The sequence below is a fragment of the Salvelinus fontinalis genome, chromosome 6 (genome assembly GCF_029448725.1).
Source record: "Salvelinus fontinalis isolate EN_2023a chromosome 6, ASM2944872v1, whole genome shotgun sequence".
NCBI classification, from domain to species: Eukaryota; Metazoa; Chordata; class Actinopteri; order Salmoniformes; family Salmonidae; genus Salvelinus; species Salvelinus fontinalis.
In genome coordinates, this window is record NC_074670.1 from 49,252,323 (window position 1) to 49,263,640 (window position 11,318).

Genomic DNA, 11,318 nt, shown 5'->3' on the forward strand with positions numbered 1-11,318 from the left:
TTTATAAATGACTGATTTTATTGAATTTAAAAATGTATACTGCAGAAACACTTACTGACAAATCATAATGAACCTAAGACCTGAGGAGTATTCTCTGAAAGCAGAGCAAGATAGTTTTTACCACCACCTCTGCCATTATAAAAATAATGAGATGTTTCACGTCACTGGGCCTTAATATAAATTGTTATCAAAATAATATTTTTACCAGGACAAACAATTAAAAAGACATGCATGATTTCCATGCAAAAAATAATAAAAAAATACAAATAAATCCATTGAAATCTTCAAGTCTTCTTCCTGTACGTGTGGGTCAACAAAAACTCCTCTGCTCTGCATACACTCCAGTACACTTATTGTCTGTACAATTTTTTGATTTTAACAACTGTCATTCCTAACACGTTTCCCAGCAATCAGATCTTGTTCAGAGGTTTCGTCCTGTTCCAGTTCATGCTTTTCGATGTAGCGTCTAGAGAAAGGAGGGCGGAAACAACTAACAGAGTTGAAAAGTGGACAACAATGACTGAGTGTAACATGTAGGTGAAATTATAAATCAATCCGAGATTGAATTGCAGCTTTGATCTCACCTTCTTGCAAACTCATACAAGGCCTCTTTCCTCTCTTGTAGGGACATGTGTCTGTCTACCGGTGATTTCCCAAAAGATTTGGCAGCAGGCTATGGGTCAAAATGATCAAAATCAGACTATATAGCAAACTCCTGATAACTAGAATAGCGTAGCAAGATGGTACATCAATTACTTTGTGAGCAAGGTAATAAAGACTACCAGTGGACGTAAGACATAATTTAGATGATTGGCAAACCTTAATGGTGGGAACAGGTGCAGCTGAAGAAGAGAGAGACCGCCAGGCTGGGCCTGGTGCAGACGTGGCGCCGCCTGAGGCCTCCACTGGGAACACCTCAGTGCTCTCCAGCAGGTTAGTGATAGTGGTGTCCACACAGTTGGTTTGCACTGTATAAAGGGTAAAGGGAAAGATTTAGGGAAAGCTGCAAGCTACTGTGCCTTTTTCTCCCATTGATCCTAATACAAACTCCATTTGAATAAAATTCACATGCAAATACAGGACTCGAGTCAGTGCACTGCTCATCACCATTCCAAATTCCCAGTCACTGCACTGGAAATAAAAAGGTGGCATACCCAGGTCTCTGGTGATGATGCCAAGGGGGATGTCAGGCAGAACCTCCTTCACCTGCTGAGCCATCCTGCTGATCCTGAGCTCCTCCACCCCAGAGCTGCGGATCATGAAGCCCAGGGGAACTGGACGTGGTCTGGCACTCAGATCTGGACAGACAGCAGCAAATACACACCATCACCAATGGTGCCAACCACCCTCCAAGTGAGCATAACTTGCACCAAGGCCATGCTGTAGGAAGGGCCTTGTCAGGGAAGTTCTCCAGGGCCCTCCCTTACTTACTTGAGGTTGTGGTGTGCGGTGCAATGTGCCTTTTCCTCTTGATGTGCTCTGCTTTGTCTGCTTTGGTAATCTGTGTAGAGATCACGCTGAGCTCAGTGGCTAGAAGCTGAAAATGGACGACAAAGACAAATCAGAGGACAATATAATAATTATTCTCTTTAGTGTTCTATATCATTGTGAATTTTCAGCTCCCAATGTGATAATAACTTGCAATATACAACAAACCCTTTGATAAGATACATACTTGCTTTGTTTGTTTGATATAAATGTGGGCGGTAGGGAATAGAAGGCAGTGCAGAATAAGGGTGTAAAAATTAGAATGACAAAAGGTTTTATACCTCTTGGACTTTGTTGGCAAACTCTTGAAGGGACTCTTCATCTTGTCTTGATACAGGGGGGAGCCATCTGTGAAAGTAAACAAAAACAGGGTCTCTACAAGCCTTGTGAGCATTAATAGTGAACTTATTCTGCTTTCACAACGGTTTTACGGTATGTAAAAAAAAAAAAAAAAAAAGTGGGCAATGTTTATATAACCCCCTTAAACAGGCCAATTTTTACGACATTCTTTCCTGCATACGCCTTTTATTCCTCCCGTGCTCATGCCAATGACGAGTGGTTGTAGTTGTATGAATATACACCATCAAAAAAAACATAGTTTAGGCAGGTCATAAGATGGATAAGACAAAATGTATTTTCAAAATAATGGCATACTGAGTTTAATTACACTACATAAACAAAAGTATGTGGACGTCGAACATATCGTTCCAAAATCACGGGCAATAATATGAAGTTGGTCCCCCCTTTGCTGCTATAATAACCTCCACTCTTCTGGGAAGGCTTTCCACTATATGTTGGAACATTGCTGCGGGGACTTGCTTCAATTCAGCCACAAGAGCATTAGTGAGGTTTGGGCACTGATGTTGGGTGATTAGGCCTGGCTCGCAGTCGGCGTTCCAATTCATCCCAAAGGTGTTTGATAGGGTTGAAGTCAGGGCTCTGTGGAGGCCAGTCAAGTTCTTCCACACAGATCCCTACAAGCCATTTCTGTATGGACCTCACTTTGTGAACAGGGGCATTGTCATTCTGGCCCTCGCTTTGTGAATGGGGGCATTGTCATGCTGAAACAGTTTGGGGAAGCCCCTTTCCTGTTGCCACAAAGTTGGATGCGCAGAATCGTCTAGAATGTCATTGTATGCTGTAGCACTAAGATTTTCCTTCACTGGAACTAAGGGGCCTTGCCCGAACCATGGAAACCCATTTCATGAAGCTCCCGACGAACAGTTCTTATGCTGACGTTACGTCCAGAGGCAGTTTGGAACGCGGTAGTGAATGTTATTTTATTTTTGTACGTGCTACGTGCTTCAACACTCAGCAGTCCCGTTCTGTGAACTTGTGTGGCCTACCACTTCGCGGCTGAGCCGATGTTGCTCCTAGACGTTTCCACTTCCACAATAACAGCACTTATAGTTGAAAAGGTGCCATCCTATGACGGTGCCATGTTGAAAGTCACTGAGCTCTTTGGTAAGGCCATTCTACTGTCAATGTATGTCTATGGAGATTTTTTTTTTTTTTTTTTTACCGTTATTTTACCAGGTAAGTTGACTGAGAACACGTTCTCATTTGCAGCAACGACCTGGGGAATAGTTACAGGGGAGAGGAGGGGGATGAATGCGCCAATTGTAAACTGGGGGTTATTAGGTGACCATGATGGTTTGAGGGCCAGATTGGGAATTTAGCCAGGACACCGGGGTTAACACCCCTACTCTTACGATAAGTGCCATGGGATCTTTAATGACCTCAGAGAGTCAGGACACCCGTTTAACGTCCCATCCGAAAGACGGCACCCTACACAGGGCAGTGTCCCCAATCACTGCCCTGGGGCATTGGGATATTTTTTTTTGTTTTTTTTTTAGACCAGAGGAAAGAGTGCCTCCTACTGGCCCTCCAACACCACTTCCAGCAGCATCTGGTCTCCCATCCAGGGACTGACCAGGACCAACCCTGCTTAGCTTCAGAAGCAAGCCAGCAGTGGTATGCAGGGTGGTATGCATGGCTGTGTGCTTGATTTTATAAATAGCCGAATCCACTCATTTGAAGGGGTGTCCACTGTGACGGCCCTGAATATTTCTGAACCGTCTCAGTGCTTCTCCTTCTAATAGGGCGCTTCCCCTTTAAATAGCCAGCATCAGCTGCGCAAAGGTGAAGTTGTGATTGAGACATGAATGAGGATGTGTACTACCCTCAGTTCATGAAGCTTCGCTATTCTGTTTGTTTTGTAGCCTTAAAGCGAGTTTACCCCGGATTGGATCCACTCTGTGCGTCTGTGGACTACACCTCTCCGTTGTTCAAAGTGGCCTTTTCTCCGCTGGAGATATGTTGGCGGATTGGATTGTTTGACCGACTACAACTTTTTGTACACGGTATTTAATTTGTTTTGGGGTGATGTATACTGTGATTTATGTAGTTGTGAGGACGTATTTGTCTTTGATACGCTTTATAGTTGTGTTGCAAAATAAGTGTTATTTTGAGTGTATGAATATACTGGGTTTACGCTAAGGACAAACGTTGCGTGACTAAGGTCACTGGAGTCCCTGAACTTATTTACCGGGCTGGACTCTTTATGCCCGAGGTACAGGACATTTCTAAATGAACATAAGCGCCTTATTTGTTATTGTTGTGTGTGAGATAATTTATGTTGTTAATACAACCACGCAAAAGAATACACTTGTTTGAAGTTTTTCTAATGTTAAGGGGTTTATGAAAAGTATATTTCCATCCTGACTTTTACATAAGTCCTTTGTATTGGTGTGACTTGACGGACCAGATGGGACTCATTCCCTCCCAAACCAAAAGGAGAAACGAATGCTTTCTCTGGTAGGCACAACCTACCTGGCACCCCTATAAATAACCTCAAGTCAAAACTGTTACACCACATACACAAAAGTATGTTATGTCCAAATGAATGAAATCAATAGTTCATTATTTTGTTCAATAAAGACAACACACCTACCCCAATCACAATCACACATACACTGAGTGTACAAAACATTATGAACACCTGCTCTTTCCATGACATCTACTATCTAGGTGAAAGCTATGATCCCTTATTGATGTCACTTGTTAAATCCACTTAAAAATCAGTGTAGATGAAGAGGAGACAGTTTAAAGAAGGATTTTTTTTTCACCTTGAGACATGAATGGTGTCTACACCATTCAGAGGGTGACTGGGCATGACAAAAGATTTAAGTGACTTTGAAATGGGGTATGTGGTGCCAGGCTGGTTTGTGTCAAGAACTGGAACACTGCTGTTTTTTTCACACTCAACAGTTTCCAGTGTGCATCAAGAATGGTCCACCACCCAAAGGACATACAGCCAACTGTAGGAAGCATTGGAGTCAACATGGGCCAGCATCCCTGTGGAACACTTTCAACACCTTGTAGAATCCATGCCCCGACAAATTGAGGTGTTCTTAATGTTTTGTACGCTCAGTGTATATTTGTAGTGAGAATATATAAGGAAAATAACACAATAAAATACAAATAATATTTTCCCCACTCAACTTGTGTCAAGGGAATGTGTAGAACCGCTGTCATAAAATAACATATATTATTTTATCCATGCTTCATCTCTTTCCTATCCTCACTCAACTTTGTTAGCAAGCAGGCGTAAGGTCTTACATTGAGAGTACCTTCATCATGATACCCATAAAAAATAATAGCAATCCTATTTTCAACAGCATGCGAGTCTCTTCATATTTCACAACCTCCGCAGGCTTTTGGAGTGGTCTATTCGCGATCTAGCAAAATAATAGGCCTACACTTCATTTAGGCTACATTACTGCATGCAACATGTTTCTGATCAGTGATAGAAGAGCAGACGAGCTATACCACCTCAGAAAACCAGCCAGAAACCAATGAACCTATACAGACAGAGATTCAGTGAAACAAAATCACCTTGATTGGGACAAGACAGTGAAGTCACTGGCTTTTGGTCGGGAGTAAGCCTAGGCTACTAAGCGACTGAACAGCAAAATAATCCACTTGTTAAAACTACATAACATAAAATTTGATACATGCCGTCAATTGCATTAGCCTACTTTATTCTAATATTTTGGTCAATCAGTGATATTTATTCCCACAGTAATTCTTTAGGGATCCATCCAGCTGTGGTTAAGAAAACAGTGCATGCTTAGTGGTGGGCTATGCAAAGTTTAGAACTAGCAGGAGGATGGTTAACTGGCGCTGCCTAACATTCATGAAGAGTTTAAGAACCTAGTGCATGCCAATGCCCCCTCAGGTTTACGACTACGTTTCATACTAAGCCGTAGGCAGAAGTTTACCGAAATCATTACTAGGCCGTTAGGCGGAAATAAAAAAGTTTTGGCTTTGATACCAGCAATACCTTTCAGGTATGAGGAAAAAGCGAAAAATAGTTGGCAGTGTGGTAAATTTTGCAGAAAAACATTTAGTATAAAAGTGATATTAAACTTTCCCCGCCTCTAATCAAGCTGAATGAAAAGTTATATTACAACACAATATATTGCTGATCGTGACAAAATGTTAACTCTGAAACAGCAAGACCATCACAAAAACCATTGTTAATTCTAGCAGAATCTTCCAGTGAGTAATGGACTGGACTTTAAGGGCATGCATAAAATGTGTCAATTATCAAAGTGATACCTTTACAAGGTCCAACCAGAGCCCCGACAAAGACAAGTAGTGAGAGACAGTAATTATTTAGTACCTTACATGGTACACTGTACATGGGACGAAAAAGGTCCACAACAGTTCTGTCAGCCAAAAGGACTCTGGCGTGCTCTTGAGAAAGAGGAACAAACTGCATTAGTACTTTCATTTCAGGAAATCCTCTGCATGTGTCTAACAGAATTATGTAAAGGCAGAGTGAAGAATCAACACAAAATCTGTAGGTCTATCACTGGCGTGAACACCAATTTTACAAGAAAGTACTGGTTGTCTATGGACTGTTGGAGGAAACCTTCAACATTTGAAAGACCAACTTTTTACACAAACACTCACCAAATGTAGATGGTTAAATATGCTAAGAGTACTGCTTTTAAACTAATATGACAGAGGCAGTTTAGTTTTGATGGTATTACCAGAGCTACAAATGGCCTCTTCACTTGTAAGGCCACAGGCTGAATGGAATCAGTCATGGAGAAAGGCCAGGAGCTGAGGGAGATAAAACACAGGTTAGCTCAGTAGCTCTTAGAATCAGTAATACAGGGGCAGTACAGAGGCAGCTTACAGCAGTGTTGGCATTCTGCTCAGGACAGATTCTCCTCTAAAAACCCACTAATAAATCACTATTTCCATTTAAATTAATAACAGCAATAGTTCTGTGTTCTGCTGGTGATTAGGGAAAAATTTAAAAACGTATTTGTATATACAAAGACTGCAGATATAATCGATTACAAAAACATTTGTCTTATACACAAGATAAATCCCATGGATAGTACTGATCTGCACATTATGCTTAAACCAGTGCTGTGGGGCAGGGACACTTTTGGTTTGATGAAAGAACACTTCAAACCCAAAGCGAGAGACAGTGAGAACTCAATCAGCTTGATGACAGGGATAATGCAGTGTGTTGTGGATCACCTGAACTTCAGCAGGCCAGCGCGCCCGTTGGTGGTGTCCTCCTCGGGGAAGAGGAGCAGGGGCAGAGTTTCTGGAGAGGAGCAGTATCTCCTGAGGGACTCCTCCATCTCATCCTGGCCCGATATGGCACCCAGCTCCATGAAGCCTCTGGCCCAACACACGAAGCCTGCAGAGTCCTCCAGCATAGGCTGAGCAAAGGAACAGGTCACAAGTCATGGTAAAAATAAATAACAAACACTGGCTGATGGCGTAAGGTTGAGCTCCATGAAGCCTCTGGCCCAACACACCAAGCCTGCAGAGTCCTCCAGCATAGGCTGAGCAGAGGAACAGGTCACAAGTCATGGTAAAAATGAATAACAAACACTGGCTGATGGCGTAAGGTTGAGTCAATACCGCTGCATTTTTTTGAAAAATCTCTCTTTGTTCAGCTGGGCAAGACCAACCAATGATGTTTACAAACCCTGGATTGCTGATGCCATGTATTGGCCATTGAGCGGCTTTGTCACCACCGGTCTGCCATACTGGCACTCCCCAGTAGGAGCAGTCCTCTATAGGAATGAAAGGAATTCTACAGTATTTCAATTAAAAATGTTTCAAGGACAAAATTACATGAGTCATATCTAAAAAATATAATGTTTTTATATATTTCTTTATGTTTAGCTCATATCATATAATGTAAAAGTATGCATGAAGGTGTCTGTAATATAACAAATGTGGCAAAAACTAATGTAGACATTAAATGCATTTCTTTAGCTTCCAGAATATTTTTTACAATGGTGGGGGAGTGCCAAGATGGAGGCCCGGTGGCTTCAACACAGTGCCCCCTATCAGTCATCTATTGTATATATAAAATCATTGAGAACAACTCAAGGAGCTCAAAGTGCAACACGATGAATAGATTCACTTCAACAAAACACTCACCGTATTGCAGGAAGTCAGAAGATTGACAATGTTGTGGTCAAACTGGGTCACATGATTGCAGATGTACAGTTTTGTGCTTTTGTCTCTTGAACGTGGGCTGTTCTGTCTGACGTGCATACCAAGGACTGAGAACATTATTCTCACAATGAATCTGTAACAGGAAGAATTCTTTGAGTTTGATCCAGTGAACACAAAACAGGATAATATGTTTTAAAATGGAGAGATAGTAGACAAACAGCAAATTTGCCAAGACTTCCCACAATTGGTTCCTTCAAATGTGCACCCTTCTTTGGTTGAGGCATACCCATATCGGGAGAAGCCAATAGCAGAGGTGCATAAAGATGGTGACCCCCATGTACATTAAACTATCAAAATAAAGTAGCACACTCCATGTATAATCTCCCAGCAATCCCAGGTATTCAAAAGTGTGCGACTTTATTTTTATAGTTTATTCGCCGTTAGTAAGCACATCCGCACAAACTATTATTCTGGTGTGCACCAGCTCATGTTTTTTTAGACCCCATGTACTTACCATAAATGCCTCGTTTTCTAAGTTTTTGGTATTGTACATTTATTTCCTTTATTATTTTTTGTGTCGTCATTAGCAATGTATACATTAACCCAATTCTAGCTCCAGGTTGCTGGCAATTTGAAAAACTGAAAAAGTATATTGTGCTGATTTATTGGTGCATTGAACCATGTTTAAAAAACATTTAAAAAGCCATCGTTTAAATCCTCAGTGGACAGTGTACCCCATTCATAGACGCTAACTGCTTTAGCACCTATTGATGTTAGTATCTCCTGACCGGGGTTTTTTTAAAGAGCCCTGACGCTTGCTTTAAACATTAAAACGCATCGCTGACGGTGTTTTTAAAAGATAAGGAACATATCAGCGAGAAATACTTTTCTAAAAACAAAAGGTTAAATTACTACACACCTTTTATTCGGTTAATGTTCCCACACGGCCATATCTCCATGCTACATTGCTTATTTTAAAAAACAGACAGAAGACAAGAGGCGACCGCCTGTGCTAATGAGCCATCTAGTGTGCTCCAAACACCTGTGTGTAAGGGTAACTCTGGAAGTGTATAGGAAGTGTAGTTATGTCAGATGGAGGCACCCGTAGCTGAATGGATCTGTGTAAAACTGCTACAGTAAGTGTATATTTTTTATTTGAAGGATTCTTTCTCTTCTGATGAAAGATAAAGGCCATATGTTTTGAAAGCCTTGATTATTGACGTGTCTAAACACAGCGTCGGGATTGTAGTTCACATGAGCGGAGCTAATCGCTCAGAACTGTAGGGAGAAGTCAGAATGCCGCCTAGAGTTAAGCACTATGGATAGCGGTTTTACAATGACATATCTGAATTACGAGATCTTTATGCCCCTTCACCATTGTGGCAGTATGGCAGATTTGTTTTTATTTTAAGCAGGAAGTCACCCCACTGTGTATGATGATGTCATTATGCTGAGTCAACCTAACATTTAGTAAGATAACCAGTTGCAAAACTACCCTTACCTTCTAGCAAGACTGTCTGGGAGTGCACAGCTCACCAAAAACACATGTGCACCTACGAAGAGTCGTAGTAACATCAAACACAGACCAACTGGAGAGTAAAGCAATACCAGCAAAAGGACCAGTCCATCGTTTGGCAACCTGTTTGAGACAAACACAGAGACAGCTCAGTGTTATCCTTGACAGGAAGAATATTCTTAGTCCAAGGGGACAGATTATATGCCTCTAACTATGAAAGTAATGTAACTGCAACCGACCAAGTTACTTGCTAGCTAGCCGTTAATGGATAATAGTATTGATATCTTGTAGGCTAATTTGCGTAGAATAACTAACAAGCTAAATGAACGCCAAGAAGACGGTGACTTAGCTAGCTAATAGCCAGAGCCGATTATGAGCAAGAGTATTGGAAATCTCTGCCATGGGTATCGGTGGACTGATAAACTAATTTAGCTGCTAGCTAGCTTGTCTTGACAACAACACTTCTTGTTCTTACCGCTGGAAGTCAAACATCTGTTCTATTCCTCGTGTTTCCATTATTTCACCTAATCTGTAGGTTGAGAAAGTTAATTACACGCGTCACTTTCCTGCATACTACCTAATCAACCAGTTAATTCGAAACGATAAAAGGTCAAACTGGTAACCATTTATTTGCTCATGTTGATGCTGGCTAACGTTTCCAGCTAGTCTACCTCGGGCGCCATGTTCAACGCTAGAATTAGATCAGAGTCTCGTCAGCAGCACAAAAAGTACTTCCGGGTTACGGAATTTCGGAACATTTCAAAATAAAGGTCCCCATGTAATAGTAGAAAGGTGTCAATAACCTGTATTTATTCATGATAGAAAAAATACTTGTCTAAACATGAACAATTATTCATATTATTCATGTTCATATTTAAGTTACATTTGCATTACAGTTGTGTTTTAACACATGTTCCAAGGTTAAATAAACGCCCCCAATGTGAATCACTGTATATGGTATACACATTGATTTATAGAGCAAAAACTATTCTTGGTGCCGCAGTGAAAGTGGGGTAGGGAATACTCAGTAGGGGCTGTATAATCTATATGGTGTCATTTCATGGGGCTCTGAATAATCCGCCCATTACATTGGCCACAATTAGGGCTGGGTGGTATATTTTATTTTACGATATACCAATATACCGTATTTTACTATATATATTTACGATATAGTATTTGTGCATGGACCGGTTTTGTTTTTTTAAACATTACGTTCTATAACGGTATTTGAATGTTCGGTTTGTTAAATGTAATACGCCGTGTGTAACGTGCATTTTTTTTGTTTACTTCGCTAACTTACTTGAGTAATTTCTCTCCGCTGCGTTCCAGACAGACCTAGCCCTGCCCCTGTCAATCAATGAGCGCATTTGTTGTTCCTGGAGCACGAGACGCTTGCGTTCAATCTCTGCATGGTCAATGCAGCACATGCAACAATGTTGATGACCAAGAGGCTGTTTTCACTTTGCTTCTCAATATAAATCCACTAGCGTTCTATAATTACACTATTCTTAAATGACTTGCCTAGTTAAATAAAGGTTAAAGAAAGAAAGAAAAAACAAGCTTGGCACACCTGTATTTTATTTTGGGAGTTGCTCCCGTTCTTCTCTGCAGATCCTCTCAAGCTCTGTCAGGTTGGATCCAGAGATGTTCGATCGGGTTCAAGTCCAGGCTCTGCTGGGCAACTCAAGGACATTCAGACTTGTCCCGAAGGCACTCCTGAGTTGTCTTGGCTGTGTGCTTAGGGTTGTTGTTGTGTTGGAAGGTGAACCTTCGCCCCAGTCTGAGGTCCTGAGCAGGCTTTCATCAAGGATTT

At 41.3% G+C, this 11,318-nt stretch overlaps 1 protein-coding gene across 1 annotated transcript; it reads right to left on the minus strand.

The window, feature by feature from the left end:
• LOC129857999 (lipid droplet-regulating VLDL assembly factor AUP1-like) lies at nucleotides 1-10,217 on the minus strand. The gene is made up of 12 exons (XM_055926831.1): nucleotides 9,981-10,217; nucleotides 9,491-9,628; nucleotides 7,972-8,122; nucleotides 7,051-7,238; nucleotides 6,549-6,621; nucleotides 6,176-6,249; nucleotides 1,770-1,836; nucleotides 1,432-1,537; nucleotides 1,155-1,298; nucleotides 820-968; nucleotides 585-673; nucleotides 1-466 (listed from the first exon to the last, which is right to left on the minus strand). Exons 1-12 carry the CDS (start codon nucleotides 10,019-10,021, stop codon nucleotides 376-378), a joined length of 1,311 nt encoding a protein of 436 aa, XP_055782806.1. The 5' UTR covers nucleotides 10,022-10,217; the 3' UTR covers nucleotides 1-375.
• Between the last annotated feature and the right edge of the window lie 1,101 nt (nucleotides 10,218-11,318).

Bases quoted from the DNA above. Each gene is read 5' to 3' on its own strand.
- LOC129857999 (XM_055926831.1), bottom strand. From the start codon at position 10,021: ATGGAAACACGAGGAATAGAACAGATGTTTGACTTCCAGCG. The intron at 674-819 runs GTTTGCCAATCA...TTTGACCCATAG, and splicing joins CACCTGTTCCCACCATTAAG to CCTGCTGCCAAATCTTTTGG. The intron at 467-584 runs GTGAGATCAAAG...TCCTTTCTCTAG, and splicing joins TTGTATGAGTTTGCAAGAAG to ACGCTACATCGAAAAGCATG.